The 23,335-nt window shown below is 41.1% G+C and overlaps 1 protein-coding gene and 1 pseudogene across 1 annotated transcript; one reads left to right on the plus strand and one right to left on the minus strand.

The window, feature by feature from the left end:
* The first annotated feature begins 4,918 nt into the window (after positions 1 to 4,918).
* Positions 4,919 to 14,888, plus strand: Gm10408 (predicted gene 10408). The gene is made up of 5 exons (NM_001256501.1): positions 4,919 to 5,117; positions 5,757 to 5,919; positions 6,846 to 6,977; positions 7,647 to 7,830; positions 13,994 to 14,888. Exons 1-5 carry the CDS (start codon positions 4,988 to 4,990, stop codon positions 14,039 to 14,041), a joined length of 657 nt encoding a protein of 218 aa, NP_001243430.1. The 5' UTR covers positions 4,919 to 4,987; the 3' UTR covers positions 14,042 to 14,888.
* Positions 16,873 to 18,012, minus strand: Gm18569 (predicted gene, 18569; annotated as a pseudogene).

Consider the following 23,335-nt stretch of genomic DNA (forward strand, 5'->3'; position numbering starts at 1 on the left):
CTTCTGGCTGTTAGGGGAACACCACTTTGTCCACTGTTTCAAAGAATGTTCTGTTGAGAGCATTTGCTAAGGGGGTTCTGATGATGGCAACTTGCTGATGTCAGGGAACTCCAGGGACATGAACTCACTGAATCACTGCTTTCATTGGAAACGTATCTTTTGGCCATAACAATTCTCAGCTGGCTAACTTAATGTCAACTTGGCACCAGCTGAAGTTATCTGAGAGGAGGGAACCTCAATGGAGAAAATGCCAACACAAAATCAGGCTGTTGGTACACCTATAGGACATTTTCTTAATTAGATTGATGGATGTGGGCCCAGCCCTTTGTGGGTGGGGCCGTTACTTGCCTGGTGGTCCTAGGTTCTATAAGAAATTAGGTTGAGCAAGCCATAAGGAGCAAGCCAGTAAGCAGCATTCCTCAGTGGCCTCTGCATCAGCTCCTGTCTCCAGATTTCTATACTGTTTGAGTGCCTGTCCAGATTCCTTCCATGATGAGCTGTGATGTGGAAGTATAAGTCAAATAAACTTTCCTTCCCAAGTTACTTTGGTTATAATATTGCCACAATAGCAGATCTAAGAATGAAATTGCAATTAAACAAAAAGTCATTTAACATACCAACTATTAAATCTATTAGGATGTATGTTGGCACATGATAGCAAGTAGGACTCTAAATGTTAATTTCTATGATAAGGGTTTGTTATCCCTAAGCACCAAGGAAGTGCAAATCAACCACAGTGACATTCTGCCTCATACCCCATACCTGTGAGCACAGATATCAAAAACAGAGCAGAGAGATCAGGCCCTGCTGACAGCATACAGTAAAGGCATCATTCTGTGTCTCTGCCTTCCCTCTGGGGGTTAGGAATGCCACCAATGTGCCACTTGGGGAAGGCAAACTCAGGGATATTAGGCTGTGTTTCTTCCTAGCCCCTGGAGTGCTGAGCCACATTGCTCAGGGAAGGCTGAAACAGTCTCAAGGGGCCCAGCCTGTGTTTCTCTGGCTGAAAACAACAGGGTTGGGGGGAGGGGGAGTCCTGTGCACCCAGAATTTCCTGGGAACCATGATGAGTTGAAAATGGTTGTCCCAATCCTCTTGTGTACGCAGATACCACTGAGAACTTCAAGTAGTTGGGAACAGGAGCCAGTAGCCCTAGATGAACCCAGTGTGGGGAATTCAGCTTAGCTCCAGGTGAGTGCCAGGGCTATGGAGGGGCTAGAAGAGGGGTCCTCTACAGGAGACTTAACCACAGCTCTGTGTGTCTAAGCCTTCCCCCCTGCCATCCCCATCCCCCCACAGCCCACTGTCTCCCACACCCTTCAGGTCCTTGACGAAGAAGACAATCCTTGCTTGTCTAAACTGTTTTATTCAGGGTAGATGAAAATGCACAAGTCTTACTCTGGGTGAACCAGAGATTGAATATCTTTCACAGAATTGGAGGGAAGCTCATTGGCTAATCACTTAGAGCCTAGCTAGATACCCCATCACAATAGAAAACTCTATGCAATGTCACCGGTTGTCATGGTCCTCTGGTGACACAGTCCACTGCCTCACAAAGGATAGCTGTGTGCACTCCAGGCAAGAATGTAAATTGGTGGAGCCACAGGCAAAACAACATGGAAGTTCCTCAAAAGAAATATAAAAAAGATGTAGCTTCCTCATGAGGTGTTTGAGATAATTGTCTCATAATGGCCTGTAGGCAATTCTGTGGGGCATTTTCTTGATTAAGGATTGATGTGGTAAGGCTAAGCCCACTTCAAGAAGTGGGTTGCCTTGGCAGGTGGTCCTGTGGTGTAAGGAAGCAGGCTGAACAAGCCATGAGGAGCAACCCTGTAAGCAGGGCTCCACCATGGCGTCCTGCACTGACTTTAGTTCATGATGGTCTATAACTGTAAGCTGAGAGAAACTCTTTCCTGCCTGTGGTAGTCACTGTTCTATTACTGTGATGAAATACTATAAACAAGGTAAGATACAATGAAGCTTTTAACTGAGGGCTTGCTTAGAGTTTCATAGAGTCCAAGGTCATCATGGTTGGAAGTATGGCCGCAGACAGGCAGGCCTAGTGCTAGAGCAACAGCTAAGAGCTAACTAACATCCTTATCTGCAGGAAGTAAGAGATTGACACTGATTCTGACTTGGTCTTTTGAAATGGGCTGAGAAAGAAATTACGGAAACAACACTGTTCACAAGAGTAAAATCCAATAGAAAATACCTTGGTGTGACTCTAAGGAAGTAAAAGATTTGTATGATAAGAACTTCAAGTCTCTGAAGAAAGAAATTAAAGAAGATCTCAGAAGATGGAAAGATCTTCTATGCTCATGGATTGGCAGGATCAATATAGTAAAAATGGCTATCTTGTCAAATGCAATCTACAGATTCAATGCAATCTTCCTCAAAATTCCAACTCAATTCTTCAATGAATTAGAAAGGGCAATCTGCAAATTCATCTGGAATTACAAAAAACCTAGGATAGCAAAAACTGTTCTCCAGGATAAAAGAACCTCTGGTGGAAATACATACAAAAGTTGACCAGATTTGGTACAAGCTTGTAATTCCAGGCCTCAGAGGGTTTTTTAAAAATTGTTGTTGTTAGCCTGACCTAAAGCTGTACTACAGAGCATTGTGATCAAAAATTGCATGGTCTTGGTATAACGATAGACAAGTAGACCAATGGAATAGAATTGAATACACAGAAATGAACCCACACACCTATGGTCATTTGATCCTTGACAAGGGAGCTAAAACCATCCAGTGGAGAAAAGACAGCATTTTCAAAAAATGGTGCTGGCACTACTGGCAGTTAACATGTAGAAGAATGGAAATTGATCCATTCCTATCTCCTTGTACTAAGGGCAAATCTAAGTGGATCAAGGAATTCCACATAAAACCAGAGACCATGAAACTTATAGAGGAGAAAGTGGGGAAAAGCATAGAAGATATGGGCACAGGGGGGAAAGTTCCTGAATAGAACAGGAATGGCTTGTGCTGTAAGATTGAGAATTGACAAATGGGATCTCATGAAACTGCAAAGCTTCTGTAAAGCAAAAGACACCGTCAATAAGACAAAAAGGCCACCAACAAATTGGGAAAGGATCTTTACCTATCCTAAATCAGATAGGGGACTAATAACCAATATGTATAAAGAACACAAGAAGGTGGACTTCAGAAAATCCAATAACCCCATTAAAAAGTGGGTCTCAGAGCTAAACAAAGAATTGTCACCTGAGGAATACCGAATGGCAGAGAAGCACTTGAAAAATGTTCAGCATCCTTAATCATCAGGGAAATGCAAATCAAAACAACCCTGAGATTCTACTTCATACCAGTCAGAATGGCTAAGATCAAAAATTCTGGTGACAGCAGATGCTGGCAAGGATGTGGAGAAAGAGGAACACTCCTCCATTGTTGGTGGGATTGCAAGCTTGTAAAACCACTCTGGACATCAGTCTGGCAGTTCCTTAGAAAATTGGACATAGTACTCTTGGAGGATCCCAGAATACCACTCCTGGGCATATATCCAGAAGATGTTCCAACTGGTAAGAAGGACACATGCTCCACTCTGTTCATAGCAGCCTTATTTATTATAGCCAGAAGCTGGAAATAACCCAGATGCCCCTCAACAGAGGAATGGATACAGAAAATGCGGTACATTTACCCAATGGAGTACTACTCAGCTATTAAAAAGAATGAATTTATGAAATTCCTAGACAAACAGATGGACCTGGAGGACATCATACTGAGTGAGGTAACACATTCACAAAGGAACTCACACAATATGTACTCACTGGTAAGTGGATATTAGCCCAGAAACTTAGAATACCCAAGATATAAGATACAATTTCCTAAACACATGAAACTCAAGAAAAATGAAGACTGAAGTGTGGACACTATGCCCCTCCTTAGAAGTGGGAACAAAACACCCATGGAAGGAGTTACAGAGACAAAGTTTGGAGCTGAGATGAAAGGATGGTCCATGTAGAGACTGCCATATCCAGGGATCCACCCCATAATCAGCATCCAAACGCTGACACCATTGCATACACTAGCAAGATTTTATCGAAAGGACCCAGATGAAGCTGTCCCTTGTGAGACTATGCCGGGGCCTAGCAAACACAGAAGTGGATGCTCACAGTCAGCTAATGGATGGATCACAGGGCTCCCAATGGAGGAGCTAGAGAAAGTACCCAATGAGCTAAAGGGATCTGCAACCCTATAGGTGGAACAACATTATGAACTAACCAGTACCCTGGAGCTCTTGACTCTAGCTGCATATGTATCAAAAGATGACCTAGTCGGCCATCACTAGAAAAAGAGGCCCTTTGGACAGGCAAACTTTATATGCCCCAGTACAGGGGAATGCCAGGGCCAAAAAGGGGGAGTGGGTGGGTAGGGGAGTGGGGGTGGGTGGGCATGGGGGACTTTTGGTATAACATTGGAAATGTAAATGAGCTAAATACCTAATAAAAATGGAAAAAAAAGAGAAAATATTATCGAGGTTTTATACAGTTAAACATATATGAGAAAGATATTTGCCTCTGTGAGACAGGAAAACCCTGGGAAATTGGAGTGTATGTCACATGAATTGACTCAGGTGGTATATTTATTGTTGTGAAACATCTACTACATCCACAGTCCCCAGAGATTTGGGTGCTAACAACATCCCTTAAGCATGACAGAGTCCTAACCAACGTTCCCCCTCAAAAGCACATGACATCTAATGAAGTAGTTAGAATTCTCCAGCTTTGAAAGGAGATCCCACAGGACCGTGAGAGGCTCCAGGAGAGGCACCCCAGAAAAGGACCAAGCTGGGGAGAACCAGTTAGCTGTTAGGTCATGGCAGTTGCTAGTGACATCATCAGTAATGCCTTCCTGGAGAGTCTCTTGTATTTAGGAAAGAACTAGAATCTTCTGTGTTGTCACCTGTGTTGTGGTGACAGCAACTGCCTGTGGTTCATCCCTTCTGTTTACTCTGGGTTCACCAGCAGGAATGTTTTCCTGGCTGCTCAGGCTATGTCAGAAAGAGAATGGCGATGAAGGAGAGATCAGAACAACAGAGAAGGAAGAGGGAATCCTTTCTCATGAAAAAGGAAGAAGGAAATCATTCTGGAGAAGGCACAGTGAGTCCTGGGCAGAGTTGGAGAACTTCCTGGTAGAGGTAGGCTTGAGCTGGGCCTTCCAGGAGTAGGTCTTAGAAGCTGAAGCCTTGGACTTTGTCAATGTCAGACAAAGAGTCAAGAATTTCTGATGATTAGTTTGACAGAGGCAGGAATTGACAAACCTGCAGCTACTTTTCTGGGAGCTATTTAATTTCATTTTGAGTGGCAAAGAATGCCAGGAGTGGGTACTATGAGAATAACAGTGTGTCTTTTCATGGAAGTTAGTTGAAGCACTTCATCTTCCAGATTACTGTCGGTAACTTGAGTCTCTGATGAAAAGAACAGAGAAGGATGCTCCCCTGGTCTTGTCATGTGGTGAGGACTCAGACACTTTGGATTTGAAGACACATGATTAATTAGGGCTTGATAGTGCTAAGCACTATGAACTTCAGGATTTCCCTGCATCCCATCTGATATGACCTGACAATGTTCCCCACATCTTTATGTGTGAGGCAGCTTATAGATTTCAAGGCAACGGGTCCTGTAACAGGGAGTGTGGCATATGTCTGACAATGGTGGTTAGGAAGAGGAACATAGCTTAGTCTCCCCTGCCCCTAGGCCATCAAGTATGCAAATTCTTTTGTGTTTATCTATCTGCAGGGTCTGCTAGAAATACTTCAACCCAAAATTCCAAAATCACTAAGCAGAGATCAAAAATAAATGAACTAGAAGAACTGAAATTGGATATGAGGAAGATCAGCAATGACATAGAGGAAATGGGTGGAATCCTGGAACTTTACATATATGAGGATTTGAACTACAGGTAGGAATTATGCCCTGTTGACTGTATTGTGCCATCTGTTAACCCAATTTCCTTCCATGAATGGACTGTGTCATCTCTCATCATTCAATTAAGTAGCCCTGACAGGTGTTAAATTGTTGGATAAAAAAGGTGCTGTGTGTTTATTATCATTTTCTTTTGTACTTGACCTTGGGGTGCTTGCAATCTGATTGTTGCTGTAAACAGTTGGAAGGACCTGCTCACACTTACTGTCTCTCAGTGTGTGAATGCAATGCCTGTATTGTTCCTTATATTCTGAGAGATGGCACCTCACAGGATTTATTTGGCATTCTAATTGTGTCTGTGTGTGTGAACGTAGTTGTGTGTGTTTTGTTCAGGACTGGGGTTCTGGGACCTTTGATGGGGTCTGAGGATTTGTGTGATGCACAGTTTGTAGGTCCTATTCGTGTTGAGTCCATAGAGGCCCAAAGTGATCATCAGGGAAGTTTTCTCCTGGTTTCCTTGGTGTCACACAGGAATCACCTGGGAGAGGAGGTGTGATAAAGCCTTTCTCCTGTAAATACTAGTTGTGTCCTCTGGGAAATCAAATAACAACAGGACCTAAGGAATGAAAATCCCTGCCTTAAAAATAAGAGGAAAGTCATTACAAATATCTACTGGACCCAAGCCTGTGGCACAGTGTAGTGGAAAATTGTCATTGAAGTAGTCTATTCCTTCATGCTTGCCCAGGAAGCTCTTGAAGGTCAGCTAGCTCCATTTGGTCCCCTGGCTCTGCTGTCCTCTGTCCAGGATAGTAAGTTTAATTAGCACCAAGGGGACCCAGTTTGAATGAGCCAGGATGTGGCATGTACTTGGTTTGGGTAGTCCATGATACAGCCTGTTTGCACATGATTATTGAATCCTGAATTCAGCAGATTATTTGCTTCTTGGGCTATGTCCTAACACAGGATGAACACTGAATTCAACATCATTAAATCACAACATGAGAAGACAATGTTGGATATGAATGAAATGATCCAGTCCATAATTGTTTCCATGCAGTACTCCAAGGAACTGATAGAAGATAACTATTCCTACAGGTGAGTCAGTGACACTACTGAAACCCCCAGAACTAGGCAGGGAATGCTTCTGTCCTTTTAGGACTTTGAACAAAAGCAAGGACTCTGGTTCTATGCTATCTGTTATTTTTATCCAGGAACCCTGCCCTGAGGCAAGGGTCTTTTATTTGTACCTCTTGGACACAGTTGTCCTAAGTGTGAAGAGTGTCCAAGACCCTCCAAACTTTATTCTTCCAAATTCAAGATCCTCTACATAGAAAACTTTTCCACCACGCTGGGAATATCCAGGAACCCTGAACCTTTAGGGTTCTGACCACAAATTAAAAGATCTAGGATTCCCGACAAAAATGGAAAGAGTGTACACCTGTTTGGTGGTCTCACCTCTCTCAGAGGGGATAAGCCCTCCCTTGATGAAGGTTTTATGGTACCACAGACCTATAATCTACCATGAGGATCTTCTGTGATGTATAGGGAAAACTCTTGGTGACAGGGTTTTCAGAAGGTTGTGGAATCCTCTGGAATATGGGTGGTATCTTGATTTGACTTGTCTTTGTTTGGTTCTGCTATGTATATTGGGGACTCTTCTCGGGCTTTCTGGGGATCAGGGCCCTTGCAGGGTTCATGGGACTTGTAGGAGTGAAAAGCCAATGGAATCTGGCTGGGAATCACCAATTTTTCTTTGTGGATCAGCATTAAGGAGGACCACCTCCTCCGTGAGTGCACTCAACTCAGCGAAAAAGTAAGGATATTACTGAATGAGAACAGAAAACTGCTAGTGGAGCAGGCTGGAACGCAATTGTCTCATGGGGAAGAAAAGAGGTTCTGTGAGGAGGCCAGCAAGAACATCTGTGCCTCAAGTGCCAAGGAGCAGCAGGTAGGATGATGTGTATCAGAGGCAGATTGCCCTCATGTCTAAACATAAACATAGAAAATCCAATGTCACAGTCCACCAACTTCTCCAGGCACTCACCTATGTCTCCTCCAAGTGTTTGTTTATGTGATCATCTATATGGCTCTCGGTGGAGGTAGCCTGGTTCAAGAAACTGCATGTTTGGCATGCAAATGTTCCTGCTCTGCTATAATCACTAAGGGAGATAGGTTGATCACAACACAACAGCACATGCCTTAAGTTTGAAGGGTGCTGTGTTGGAGTCCTTGTTGAGAATAGCAAGAGCTTTGAAGGAAGAAGTAAAGGCCTGTAGAACATTTGCTTTACAGGGATCTTGTGAGATTCTAGGTAGGAAATAGTTTGCAGGGATGACAGCCTAGTTTAATTGACAAATAAGTGGATTTCATTACTGTCTTTTGGCCACTTCCATTCACCCCTTTCCCCTCTATCTCAAAATAGTCTCTACAGGCTTCATATATCTTGGTTCACATTGAGAGAGCCTGAGTAGAAGCTTGTCAGTTCTATTTTCTTTGAGTGCTGTTGGAGTGGTCATTCCTGGGCCTTAGAATCTGGAGTTGTCTGGATGACCAGAGATGATAGAAAGGCTTCTCACAGGCTCAGGTTTGGTGTGGGATTTCTGAGGCTTCATGAAAAAATTTCTTAATATATGCCCCCAATTCTTACCAAGAAGAGTGTTCTCTAGTGCTTTTTGTTAGATGTTTCCCTCCTCCCCCCCATCCCCCTGACAGGGTTTCTCTGTTCACACTGGCTGTCCTGGAACTCACTCTGTAGACCTGGCTGGCCTCGAACTCTGAAATCTGCCTGCCTCTGCCTTCCAAGTGCTGGGATTAAAGTAGTGTGCCACTATGACCCGGCTTCTCTAGTGCTTTTTATTCCTCTAAAATAATCGCAGAGTCGTTGGGTCTCCCTTGAAACATCTCCTCTGCATAGTCTGAATTATCTTGGTCCTGAACCATAACAGATACCTCATTGTTTTCTGCTCACTTATGATTTTATGTCAACAACTCTGTGTGTGCTTGTGTGTGTGTCTGTGACTGTGTGTCTATGTGTTTCTTTTTGTGTGTGCATGGTTTTTCCGACCTGTGTCTCTCTCTTGTATGTTGGGAGGCCATTCAATGACATCTGAATTGTCCAGTCATTCTCTATATTACTTCTTTGAGCCTTGGTCTCTCAATAAACGTGACATTTACTGTTTTGTTCTGTCCAGTAGTCTTTGCATCTCCTGGCCACTATCAGGAAGCTCTCCCTCTCTTATTTATTTCAACAAATTGATAAACAATACAGCTATGTTAAAAATAAGTGTTAGATGTCTTCACTTTCCCTGCATAGAATTATCTCCCTGGGGGATTTGGGTCTGTCTTATTGTCTCCATCATGAACATGCACAGAATCCTACCATGCATCCCCCTGCTAACATGATTTTTGCTAACTATATCGTGGGCATGACTTTGTTTCAGGATACTTTCCTCCTCATAGTTGGCACAGTGCTGCATTTCATAAATGTCACAGCACGTCATTCAACCAGCTTTCTTCTGACTGATATTGAGGAAGATTTAATATCACATGAACTATATTAGGTTGAAAAGTTCCTGGGTAGTGACCAAAAGTCACTGTCTTCCTCTGATGCTACCAAGGAACCAGTGTAGTTATAGTGAAGGCTACTGAGAGAGTCAACATGGGGCTTGCTGGAGGCTTTTCTTAGGAATGTCTTTCTTGGGAATTTGGTATTGTGTTGTCCAGGTTATCTGTGCCGAGCTTGTAACTTCCTTGTAGGACCAGAAAGTATCTGCATGAAAAAAGTTTCTGAAAAGGAGTTAATTACAGATGAGGGCCTCAAAGACTGCCTGAGTCTAAGAACCTTATACACATACACATTAGAGGTCCTAGTAGGTGCTCATGCAACAGGAAATGTGCTGGGCGACAGTAATATTTTCATTGATTTGAGTTTGTGTGTCTCTGTGTGTGTATTGTGTCCTGTATATGTTTTTGTTTCTTTTGTATGGTGTGTGTGTTTGTCTATGTGTGTTTTGACCACCTTTGCCTGAGCTTGTTTATACTAAAGTTGTGTGTTTGTGTAATACCCTTGTATTTTGTGTTTGTGATATGGGTGCTTGTATATACAAATGTGTGTGTGTGTGTGTGAATGTGCATAAGTGCAGCTGTGTGTATCTCTAGAGGCCAAATTTAATGAGAAATGCACTCTGAGGTTTTAGTTTGCACCTATGAAATATCAAATACAGCAGTCCAATTATTCTGCATGCTCACCTAACACCCAAGAAAAAAAGACATAAAAAATGTTGTAGGGTCAAATTTTTAACTGACTAGAAACAAAACTATTAATTCTCATTGAAATCATTAGAGCAAATGTAAGGGATATGGTATATATAGGTAAGGAGGACATAGCTGTATAAAATCCATGTGTTTATGTCCCTTTTCTGCTCTTGGTGAATTGTGAAGGACCACTGGAAGGTCAGGTGGCTCACTGTGTCTTCTAAGCATTCCAGGTTGTTTTCCTCATTGCCTGCCACCATTACATTTCCTGCTACCTCTGCTCAGTAAAGCTTTGCCTTGTAGTTTGTCTTGGATTTTACTCATTGAGAGATTGAGTTGCTTGGAGCTGAACTTGCATCCAGCAGAATTCCCATAGCTGTGGAGCAAACCAGGCCTGTTACAGGAGCCCATTGAGGGTCTTGATAATCTAAAGTACTCACACTATCTTATCTGTGTAGCATTCAGTGGGACTGTTCTTCAACATCATTTTCTCAGAGTTAAAATCAGCCTCAGTGGGGGTTGGGAGAAATGAGGACCTTCAGACAGTTCTGGTAGTATAAAATTGGTTATGTGTTTTAGAAGCCATGTTCAGAAAGCAGAAGCTATCCTGATGTCCATCTGCTGAAGAATGAAAAGGTCCTAATGGTGCAGCCCTTCCATGAACTCAGTGTGAGATAATCCATGCAAACTTTTGTCCTTCAACTAGTGAGCCCTATCTTACTCAAAATAGCCCTGACACAATCACATTCTGGGGAGAATATGTTTCCTTTGGATCCTGTTATAGACAGTTCCTATTACTCTGGGCTCATACCTTTGGACACCAAGTCAGTCAGGTGATGGAAAGGGGAGATCCTATTGGAAGAAACTGTTTACTTTGGGACAAGTCTGAAACAGTGAGCAAGAACAAGAGGCTGGTCCACCACCAACATGTGAGCCTAGGCTGGGAAACAAACCTATTCTACACAGCCTTGGGAACTTGCTGAGCCAGATTGGATAATAGGACAAGAACCCTGAATCCCAGACCGGTTTATGAGTGGAAAGCCTATCACTGATTGAGCTGCCTATATGCTATGCCCACTAAGTATCTTTCCCATTCAAGATTTGTTTTTATGCCTCCAAAGTGTCCTGGGAGATTTTTATATTAGTATTAACCGGGAAACTAAACAGGTCACTGCAATACAATATGCTTGTATTGCATAAATACAAATATTATGTGTGTTTGAGGGTGTGACCTACAATAGTCATAGATGTACAGGGGTGTTTTTCTGTTTCTTCATGACCATCACTTTTAAGGTTCAGTGCCAGGCCTTGTGAATATTTTTATTTAGCAAAGTTTTGCAGATACTGCAACCTATGAAATACCCATGGGTTTTGTGTTGTATGGTGTCTCTGGTTATTTGCAGATAGAGGGATTGACAAGAGGAACCCTGTGAGGTTCCTGCACTGGAGAAATCATCATAGCCTTCACTTCAGTTCAGGGCACGCTCCCACCCCATAAGGAATCCACATGGTTTCTAGGTTGCTTACATCTCTCTTGAACTCATATTCAGACATTGCTACAATGTTATTGCTAAGTAAAATATACCTGCACAACTGGGGAAATGTGGTGTTTTTTAGAACTCCAGTATAATGTGTGTATGTTTGTGTGTCTTGTGTGTATGTTTGTGTATGTTTGGACCACCTTTGGCTGAGCTTGTTTATATTAAATTTGTGTGTTTGTGAAATACTAGGTAATTTTGTGATATGTGTGCTTGTATATACAAATGTGTGTGTGTGTGTGTGTGTGTGTGTGATTGTGCATAAATGCATCTCTCTAGAGGCCAAATTTAATGAGAAATTCACTCTGAGGTTTTAGCTTGCACCTATGAAATATCAAATACAGCAGTCCATTTATTCTGCATGCTCACATAAAATCCAAGAATAAAAGGACACAAAAATTGTTGTAGGGTCAGATTTTTAGCTGACTAGAGACAAAGCTATTGATTCTCATTAAAATCATTAGAGCAAATGTAAGGGATATGGTATATGGAGGTAAGGAGGAGGTTGCTCTATAAAATCCATGTGTTTATGTCCCTTTTCTGCTCTTGGTGAATTGTGAAGGACCACTGGGAGGTCAGGTGGCTCACTGTGTCTTCTAAGCATTCCAGGTTGTTTTCCTCATTGCCTGCCACCATTGCATTTCCTGCTACCTCTACTCAGTGAAGTTTTGCCTTGTAGTTTGTCTTGGATTTTACTCATTGAGAGATTGAGTTGCTTGGAGCTGAACTTGGATCCAGCAGAATTCCCATAGCAGTGGAGCAAACCAGGCCTGTTACAGGAGCCCATTGAGGGTCTTGATAATCTAAAGTACTCACACTATCTTATCTGTGTAGCATTCAGCATGACTGTTCTTCAACATCATTTTCTCAGAGTTAAAATCAGCCTCAGTGGGGGTTGGGAGAAATGAGGACCTTCAGACAGTTCTGGTAGTATAAAATTGGGTATGTCTGTCAGAAGCCATGTTCAGAAAGTAGAAAAGAAGTCTTTTTTGACCCAGTGTTTCCAGAACAAGGAGGAGATATCCATAGAGTCTAGGGCACTCAGTGTTGTAGTTGTCCTCAGAGCAGCCCTGAAGGAGAAGCTATCCTGATGTCCATCTGCTGAAGGATGAAAAGGTCCTGTGTGGTGCAGCCCTTCCATGAACTCAGTGTGAGATAATCCATGCAAGCTTTTGCCCTTCAATTAGTCAGCCTTTTCTTACTCAAAATAGCCCTGGCACAATCACATTCTGGGGAGAAAATGGTTCCTTTGGATCCTAGTTATAGACAGTTCCTATTACTCTGGGCTCATGCCTTTGGACAACAAGTCAGTCAGGTGATGGAAAGGGGAGATCCTATTGGAAGAAACTGTTTACTTTGGGACAAGTCTGAAACAGTGAGCAACAACAAGAGGCTGGTCCACCAACAACATGTGAGCCTAGGCTGGGAAACAAACCTATTCTACACAGCCTTGGGAACTTGCTGAGCCAGATTGGATAATAGGACAAGAACCCTGAATCCCAGACCGGTTTATGAGTGGAAAGCATATCACTGACTGTGTTGCCTATATGCTATGCCCACTAAGTATCTTTCCCCTTCAAGATTTGTTTTTTATGCCTCCAATGTTTCCTGGGAGATTTTTATATTTGTATTAACCGGGAAACTAAACAGGTCACTGCAATACAATATGCTTGTATTGCATAAACACAAATATTATGTGTGTTTGAATGTGTGCCCTACAATAGTCATAGATGTACAGGGGTGTTGTTTTGTTTTTTTCATGACCATAACTTTTAAGGTTCATTGCTCGGCCTTGGGAATATTTTTCTTTAGCAAACTCTTGCAGATTCTAGGACCTATGAAGTACCCATGGGCTTTTGTGTTGTAAGGTGTCTCTGGTTATTTGCAGATAGGGGGATTGACAAGAGGAACCCTGTGAGGTTCCTGCACTGGAGAAACAATCATAGCCTTCACTTCTGTTCAGGGCACGCTCGCACCCCATAAGGAATCCACATGGTTTTCAAAGTTGCACACATCTCTCTTGAATTCACATTCAGACATTGCTACAATGTTATTACTCAATATAATATACCCGCATAACTGGAGAAATGTGGTGTTTTTTTTAGAACTCCAGTATAATGTGTAGTTGACAGTTCAGTTTCTAGCAGTTTTTAAAAGGTGAGAAACAATTCCAAGCTCAGGTGCTCTATGACACTTGGGATGCACGTTATGATCTCAGCTGATATGTCATGTTGGTTTGTCCATCTGAATAAAGATGTTCTGGGAGGGACAGTTGAATTGACAAATGCTTACCAGGACTTTTTTTTCTTCTTCTCTAAGTGTGTAAACTCCAGTAGAAACCGGAACATGGCACAGACCACGACATGATCTCCCTCAAAGAGAAGTGCTGGAGGAGGAGCACTGAGTGTGCACAGGAAATACACCACTGTTGCCTCTCATCCCTAATAACCATGGCTGTTATGGGCTGTATGCTCCTCCTTTATTTTGGTTTCTTTGGTCTGAACAGGCCTTAATTTCATCTAGCCTGGACTGGAATCCAGGCATTTCTTTCTGTTCTCTTGGAAGTCTGCAGGAAGACAGCTCCTGGGACTTTTCTTCCTCCAGGCAACCAATTCTCCTTTACCCAAGGTGACCCTTGGCGTGTGGCGAGAAGGGGGCTCTACCACAGTGGGCTTTTTCCTGAGTCCAAACCAGATGCTTCCTTCTCCATAATATTGTCAGCTGGCTTCACTTTTCATGCTATTTTAAGCTTTAATTTTTTTTTTCTCCTTGCGGATCAACAATTTTGGTAATAAAACAAGAAACAAACACTTGTCTCAGGTTAGTAATAAAGTTGTTGCCTACTATCTAGAAATGTACCTGCCTTTTCTTTTTTTCTTTTTTCTTTTCTTTCCTTTCCTTTCCTTTCCTTTCCTTTCCTTTCCTTTCCTTTCCTTTCCTTTCCTTTCCTTTCCTTTCCTTTCCTTTCCTTTCCTTTTTCGTTCTGTAAAATGTGGCATTTTACAGGTTGGGATGTAGTACCGTTGGTGGAGTGTTTACCTAGCTAGTATATACAAAGCCCTTGTTTCAATCCCTAGCACTGTGTAAGGTAGGTTGTGACTCGTGTCTGTAATCTCAGAACTCTACAGGTAGACATGTGGGAAGCAGAAATTCATCCTCAGCGTACAGTGAGTTTCAGGTTGGCCTGACCCAGAGGAACATGGAAAAAACAAAAGCAAAAACAAGAAAACCTAAAAGCTGATGTGTTCTCTCTCTCTCTCTCTCTCTCTCTCTCTCTCTCTCTCTCTCTCTCTCTCTTGTCATAATTCTTTTGGTAGAGGGAAGGAAAGAGAAGAACATGTATTGATTTCCCTGGTATCTACCAAATTTGTATATTACTTGTCGGTTAATATTATAACAAACATTAAATTGTATTCAGAAACATATTTTGATTATTATCTTTGTGTGTTTTGGATCTCATGGCAGTAATAGGTACCCGAGGTGTTAACTACCGTTTCTGTAACAGCAAACTGTCTCTCTCTACAGCCCAATGCTGTGTAGTTTGTATGGTTCATTTGTTGTTGGCTTGTTGTTATTGATGTTGTTTGTGTTGCTGAGGCTAGAGTCTGGGGCCTTGTACATGTTGGGCAGGCAAATTCTCCACCACTGAGTCTCCAGCCACTTTTCTGGAGGTTTTTGTTGCTGTAGATTGTACTGAAGAAGTCTTTCAGCTTTTATATTTGAAAAAGATACCACGGCAAGATACACAGCCACAACCAATGCACCACAATAAATAACCAACCCAACACATGACATTATGATACAGTAAGAATCAATTTAAAAGATATATCACCTCATTCTTGGGTTTGCCTATGTTCTTAATTTTTAGATTAAAAATCTTTTGAAACATTGAATGACACCTCTCATCTATCAACTACTGCCATTAAATATCGCATCTTCACAGCTGAATAAATAGACCAGCCAACATCCAGAATAGTCCTCCAGTCATTCAAGAAAGAGTTCCTAACTAAGGACAAATTGTTTCTACTGATTTCTTTCCTGGGGTTTCATTTTGGATTGCATGTTCACTTTTAAAGATGCTTGCTGATCTCTTCGTGGACCAGAGATGGAGGAAGCACACCACTCTATTTATTTTTTCACCACAAGATTAATTCAGGTCAATCTCAGCTCTCAGGTTTGTTCTTGTAGTGGTTTTGAAGGTTTCAAAGGAAATGTTGCTGCATGGAGAGCTATGAAGCTGCTGATGTTTGCAAGTCAGTTAGAGAGTGACTTCTACAAGCAGATCAGATTGGTGACCCTGGTCTTCTGGCTGTCAGGGGAACACCACTTTGGCCACTGATTCAAAGAATGTTCTGTTGAGAGCATTTGCTAAGGGGGTTCTGATGATGGCAACTTGCTGATGTCAGGGAACTCCAGGGACATGAGCTCACTGAATCACTGCTTTCATTGGAAAAGGAACTTTTTGGCCAGAACAATCCTCTTAGAATCTATCTTTCTGCACAGCAGCTCTGGATCATTTCTCCAATGCCCTGACTGGTTTAGCCTTAACTATAGGGGAAATCACACACACACACACACACACACACACACACACACACACACACTGTGGTTAGCATCTGCTTTCTTTCCCTGTCTACCTGGGCCACAAAATTTCTCCACCTCAAATATTTTCAGGTCTCAATAGATAAAAGTTCTGAAACTTCATCTTGATATGCACCAATAATACAGTAACACACAATTTCTAGCAGTCTATGTAACATTGATGTTTTGTCCAGGAAGCTCATAGCTCTTTTTTCAAGTAATCACCTAATCCAACCCTAAGTCACAAAAATTGCAAACCTGAAGACAAAAAGAATCTATTCTGAGTCAGGTGAAGTCTCTGCAATGTTCTTTTGAAGTTCATATACTGTTTTCAGATCTTCCCTCTGATATTCTAAAATGTCACCATCATTCCTTCACTGAGGGCTTTATCAAGAATGAAGTAGGAATATTGAATCCTCTCTGTGGCATTGGCTTTAACTCACTCAGTCTTGGAAGATACACTCATATCATGGATAAATTCTGTTCTGCCACCCACAGTGCAGAGCAAGCTACAAATCTATCAGATATGTGTCAGCATCTACATGTTCACAGTAATTCATGCTTCATGATTTATGACCACACATCTTGAACGATAATATGTCCTGTCTTGATCAAACAAGCTTCACATTATCATCCCCAAATTTTATCAATCGCCATCACCTTCAGTTTTAAAACAAACCCTGTAACATCAGTTATGGTTCTCTCTGCTGGAAATCAGGAATGCATGGAAAATAATTTGTAGGGTCCTTATGATCTGTTTCTGCTATCACAAAATTCAGGAAGTCATAATTTTCCCAATAACTCAAATTATCATTGTCATGACAGCTTTAGTCATCTCAGGGTTATGCTTTCTACATCCTAAGCTTCAGTCAAAATATTAATAGCAACCTCCAGCTATGCTGACCGAGTGCAGTTTGCTGTTTCTGTCTAGTAGTTTTGCTGTCACATGATCCATAAGTGATCCTCATATAGTTTTCCTTTATACTCAGCTGGATCTCATCATAATGAATGGGGCTGGGAGCCCACAATTCTGCCTTGTATATAGGGTGTCACCCTGCCTCTGGATAATTTTGCATTGTACTATCTGTACACGTCTTTCAGCTGATGTTCATTGATCCAGCAACATACATACATACATAGCTGTTGAGCTTCAGGGTAGTATATGAAATAGCTCAGCCAAATGATTAGTAGCTCCAACCTGCAATGTGCATATTGCCTGGTAAACATAGAGCTTTTTCAAGCATTGGTATATTTTGCCCTGAATCATCAATCTCTGTTGGTATAAAATACACTGTCTTGGCTTGCTGACCTGTGGAGAAAAGTAAGTTCCTCATTAGGCTGATACTATAATATGGATTCTTTCAGTCAATCTCTGCTTGTGACCTTCTGGAGAAGTAGCTGAACATTGGGAGCATCTGCTCTTCAAAGAGGTCAAACATGCCCTCTACAAATACTTTCTCAGGACTGGACATTTCAGTCCAGCGGTGAAACCGGAGTCTCCAGTAATTTTCTTTATGGAGGAACAAATGAGTAACGGGAGGAATGAGGGACTGTTGTCATCTCTGACACAAATTATCTTCGTCCACATGTTACTCTTGTGCGTGTGATGGAGTCATTCTGCTTTAGCACTCTACTGGAGTTGGAATCTTATGCATTTGGTTGTCATCTGTTTGGATAACAACCTAGATCAACACAGTTGACAACATTTTTTCATGACAGATTTCCCTACACATAGGGAGAACTGAGGACTCAGTAAGCTTACCACTGCCTTGGGCAGTAAACTGACAAGATTCTTTCTTGCTCACGAGCAAATCTTCCCTCCATGTGGGCTACTTGTTGGTGGATATCTGGGTTTTGAGTACAGTTATAAGGAGTTGGGCAGAGGACATGGAAGTTGAAAGGAGGGGCAGTTGAGTGCAGAGAAAGTCAATGTTTGACCTTGCTTACTGAATGTAATAAACCAAAGGGGCAGTGGTTCCCATAATTCAAATAAGTGAATCATGTGACTATGAAACAGCATGTGATTATATTGGAGAGTCCTATATTACTGGATAACTGGATAGATACCAGGACATTTTTAGCTCTTTTGTTTTCAATGAAGTAGTTCAAACTTCTATGTAGGTTTGTATTTTTAGTGTATTTTGCAAAGAGTCACTTTCTTGATGCATATACTTTTTCCAATTATGGCCACTCCCACCTAATTTATCGAATTGGTTTTTTCTTCCAAGTCCACTGGGTACTTCAAATTTAATATGAGAAACTGAAGACAATGTCCTAAATCTTGTCTCTTGTCTTAGGATTTCCATTGTTGTCAAGTGACACATGACCACAATAATTCTTAGAAAGAAAAATTTTATTGAGGCTGGTTTACAGTGCAGAAGTTTAGTCCATTATCATCATGGTGGGGAGCATGGCAGTGTGCAGGCAGAAATCGAGCTGGAGGACCTGAGAGCTCTAAATTTTGATCTGCAAGTAGCAGAAAGAGATTGGGTTATACCAGGCTTGAGCATATATCAGACCTTGAAGCCCTCTTCCAGTTACACACTTCCTCTAACAAGGCTACACCTAGTGCAACAAGACCACACCTCTTAGTAGAGCCATTCTCAATGGGTCAAGCATTCAAACACACAAGTCCATGCAGGCCATGCCTATTCCAACCACCTCATCTTGGAATTACTCCACACTATCAGCTGGTATCTCATCCTAATTAGGACCAGGTGGTAAATTGTACTGAAATCCTGAATTGGGGAAGTTTTGGGTCCTAGTAATTCTTCATAGCTCCAACAGTCATTAAGTTCTGTGTCTGTTGTTCTGTCTTTATCGTTGAGGAGAGCATGCCTACTTCTTTTGTATTTATTTTAATGTTTCAAAATGTTATTTACAGTCACATAATACATTTTTATCTAAAACACCACACTTTACTTCCCTCAATTCATTCCTATCTGTAACCACTATTCCTTTACACACTATGTATTTTTAAAGAAGATAACAGAGCCCACTTAGCATGGATAGAATTAGCAAAATCTACTGGAGCATGAGTAGCCTCTCAGGGATGTATCCCCAAAGAAAACTGGCTCTCTTCTCCTCAGCAGCCACCATTTGCCAGCAAGTCCTTACCTAAGGATGGTCCTGCATGAGCCTCTCCCTTGTTAATGCTGAGATGTTCATTGCCCAGATCTTGCTCACCTTTTGGGCATGCAGGTACAATTGCTATGAAGTAATGTGTGCAGCAACCCTATCATAACAGATAAATACTGTTTTGGTTTGGACATCCTTACCTCTGCATCTCAAAAATTTCCTCTACCTTTTTCTGCCATAACTCCATCGCTTTGTAGTATGAGGTTGTGATATAGCCGGGTCATGTAAGCTGAGAACTCCACAGACCCATATTCTCTGTACATTGATCAAGTGGTCTTTTAGGACTCTAATAACTGTTATACACTGTTAGGAGAAGTATAGGACCAGAAAGGTGTACAACTTACAGAGAAAGTCTGACACAAGAGTGAGTTTGAAACATGTCCAATCCCTGAAAATATTATCCTGAATACAACACTAGGAGCATTGTGTCCTCCTTGTCTGAGCCTGCATGTTCCAGCTCACTTACAACACCTACCTCCACCACCCTTGAGGTAATCATTTACTCTGGTGACTAGATTACAGGTTAAACTTCCTTTCACTCTATTATGACAGGACCAGCCAACACATGGAGTTCTTCATGCAAATGAAACATTCACAGCACATTTGCACTGGAGAATAATGCAGTTACCCTGAAAGCCCCTACCTACATGTTCACTCCAATTTAAGGAGATCTGTTTCACTGAAAACCGTCTCAAGAGAAGACTATTTCTCCCACACTTACACCAACCAAGATCTTGGTATCCTAACTGGCTACTCATCATTCTTTCCAGTCAAGCCTGGGGTACAATGGTGCCTAGATATGCCCAAGGGAAAAACAGATTTGACTGACAGAGACTCTTTTCTGATGATTACCTAGAGCTATACTATTTTATGTGTCTAGAAATGAAACTTAGAAAACAATACTATTTATTTACAGTGGGCAAATAGTAGCCAGATCTCCCCTAGGGGCTATGTCCTACACATACATATTTAGCCCAGTCAACATCAACATAAATAAATGTGGAACTTTGAATCTAGTGTGGAAAGGGTTGGTTACTCCCATAACATTCACACTACTATTTCACTTGGGATCGTGATTTGCTGGCTGAGGAACATTGTTAATCACAGGGTTCACTGTTGAGGAAATGGTTGATTATTTTCTCACTGTTAGCATGAAGGCCATATCCTAATATTGTGAATGTTATCAGGCAGGGATGAACCTTCCAGGTTAGTACCAGATTGAGTTCTCCATGTCCTATGACTCAAGGATATAATGTCTTCAGCAAAAGGACCTTAACATTGAGTTTTGGAGGCTAACCATGAGCCATGGGATTATTCCATATTTTTGAAGGGATTGTATCTATGGGACATTTTTACTAGATAAATTTTTGGGTGAGAAACTCTCTTGTCAGTATAGAGTAACTCCATTTAAATCCATTTTATATATGCAGATGTACATATTTTACCACCTGTTTACTAATGGGTCTAAAATTATCTATGGGACTATGGAACTATCTTATCATGTTCATAATTAACAAGGTTCACAAGGTTCATGGGTGGGTGAGACTGTTGAAGGCTTTCCCCCAGCAGGTTATAAAAAAATATAGTAGACAAAGAATTGATACATCTGTAACATGGATCAATCCTGAAAACAATGCTAAGTGAAAGAAGCAGTTCATGAAGTCTAATGCAGCCTGAACACATTTATATTTAAATAGTCACCCAAAAATATTCCTCCATGCTCTGACACAACTAGATATAAAGCACAGTTATTGTAGTATGTGACCTCCCAGATCTCAGCTACGTAAGGCATCTTTGGAAGAGTAGAGATTTTATTAATGAGGCCTTATTTGTTGCAACGCTACCATTCTGCATAACTCTCCTTTATCAGTCATTCCCTACCCTAAATTTGACAAGTTAAAATGAATAACGCAATTCATAGATATTTGCTTTAGAGTGCAACACACTTTTCCTTATAGCTCTTAGTCATTTCCTGACATGTCTAAGAGCTGTTGAAATCTTCTAATGGGTGGTCATTTAATGAGTGGACCCTGGCCCCTCAAATACTTCCAGATCCTGTATTTTGTTTTTGTTTTTGTTTTTGTTTTGTTTGTTTGCTTGTTTTGTTTTTTGAGACAGGGTTTCTCTGTATGGCCCTGGCTGACCTGGAATTCACCTCGAACTCAGAAATTTGCCTGTCTCTGCCTCCCAAGTGCTGGGATTAAAGGTGAGCACCACCACCGCCTGGCAGATCCTGTATTTTTATTCAGGTCTTTGGTCAGAAAGACAATGAGAATATTATCAAATAATTATTTTGTGTGCTTTGTTTTCTTTTAATTGATGTAGGTAGTATCCTATCTCAGCATGTCTATTAATTTCATGGACCCAAACATTATCAGTCTGACAGAGCTCCATAATGAGAGCCACACTGTTGACAAACAGTAATAGGGGCAGTAAGATATGTTAGGAACTTAACTTTACTGATTGTGGAATCAATTATTCTTTTAAAAATCTGAGAGAATTGAATATAAATAGTAAATACATTAACAACTAGTATAACTCCATAGGTTGCTTTAACCCCATCATGTATTCTAGCTTTTTACTAAAAATATGATACTAACAAAGAAAAAGTTAAATAAATGCTTTCTTTGTATCATAACCAGTTGGAAACAGATAGAACGGACTGAAGGCAGTCAAGACTGTATCTCACTTAGTTGTTTCCACAAATTAAACCATTAGCCAAACTTCCAGAAACTTCTTCAACAATCTACATTTGCAGTTGCTCTTAAGGAGCTGAACCTTGTGTATTTGGAGCCAGAGTTATAGACTGGTCCTTGTAGATGAAGCACACATGTGCATTAGTGTGCTAGGGATCCACCTTTAGTTTTCATGTCACTTTGCATCTATAATTATTAGAATTTACAACCCTTTGCTGTTGATCAAAAGAGAGATGCTAGTGTTTCTTAATATGGTTAGTATGGATTTCTATTGAAGTACTATAAATTTGCTAATAGTGGTTGAAAATGGCATTAGATTTTAGAGTTGAAGATGCAGCTCACTGTTAAAGCACTTATTCCAACAGGAGAATGTCAGCCTTCATGGGTTAATACTGGTTATGCTTGAGAAGGTTATACTTATTCTAAAAGTTGCATCCTTCTTTTTATTCTTATGCCTTTGAGCAAAATGCAACCCAAAGGGATTGTAACTGAATTCTCATTAAAAAACATTGATATTTTATTTCTAGTTTGTGATTTGCATAAATTTTAGTATACAGACATATAAAATGTATGCAAGTATAGAAATTTACAAAATGAAAGTCAGAGTTTACAGTAACTTCTATTTCTTCTTAATCATTAGAATACAAGTACAATTGATATCCAGCAAAAGTTCCAATCTTTTAGAATTAGAGAGATTCTCATATTCAATCACCACAACCACAGATTTCCTCAGTCACCAGCTCTTAATCTAAATCACTGGTGAGGCATTGCTTGCTAACTTTTCAAATCCATATACAAAGCAGTTAATAGCGCCTACAATAATCATGCTATGTAGCAATGAGAAGCATATCTTTCCAGGCAGGTAGTAACTTGCAGGGTCAACAAGTGCTGAGGCTGGAGGATTATTTCAGGATTTGGTTCTTCTACCATGTGGACCCAAGATCAATCTCAAGTAATCATGTTTGGCGAGTGGCACATTTACCCATTGTACCATTTAACTGGACCCTCAAACAGTTATTACATGAATTAAAGCACAGTATGGTTCCATGGAGCTTTTTCTTCTCTGCTTAGTCTTGGTTATCACTTACCCGTCTGCACTGTTTAAAAATTTCCACTTGCCCCTAAATCAGATAGGGGACTAATATCCAATGTATATCTAAAGAACTCAAGAAGGTGGACTCCAGAAGATCAAATAACCCCATTAAAAATGGGGCTCAAAACTAAACAAAGAATTCTCACCTGAGGA

This window comes from Mus musculus, chromosome 14, assembly GCF_000001635.26.
Source record: "Mus musculus strain C57BL/6J chromosome 14, GRCm38.p6 C57BL/6J".
NCBI lineage: Eukaryota > Metazoa > Chordata > Mammalia > Rodentia > Muridae > Mus > Mus musculus.

Bases quoted from the DNA above. Each gene is read 5' to 3' on its own strand.
- Gm10408 (NM_001256501.1), top strand. From the start codon at position 4,988: ATGTTTTCCTGGCTGCTCAGGCTATGTCAGAAAGAGAATGGCGATGAA. The intron at 6,978-7,646 runs GTGAGTCAGTGA...TTTGTGGATCAG, and splicing joins GAAGATAACTATTCCTACAG to CATTAAGGAGGACCACCTCC. The intron at 7,831-13,993 runs GTAGGATGATGT...TTCTTCTCTAAG, and splicing joins CAAGTGCCAAGGAGCAGCAG to TGTGTAAACTCCAGTAGAAA.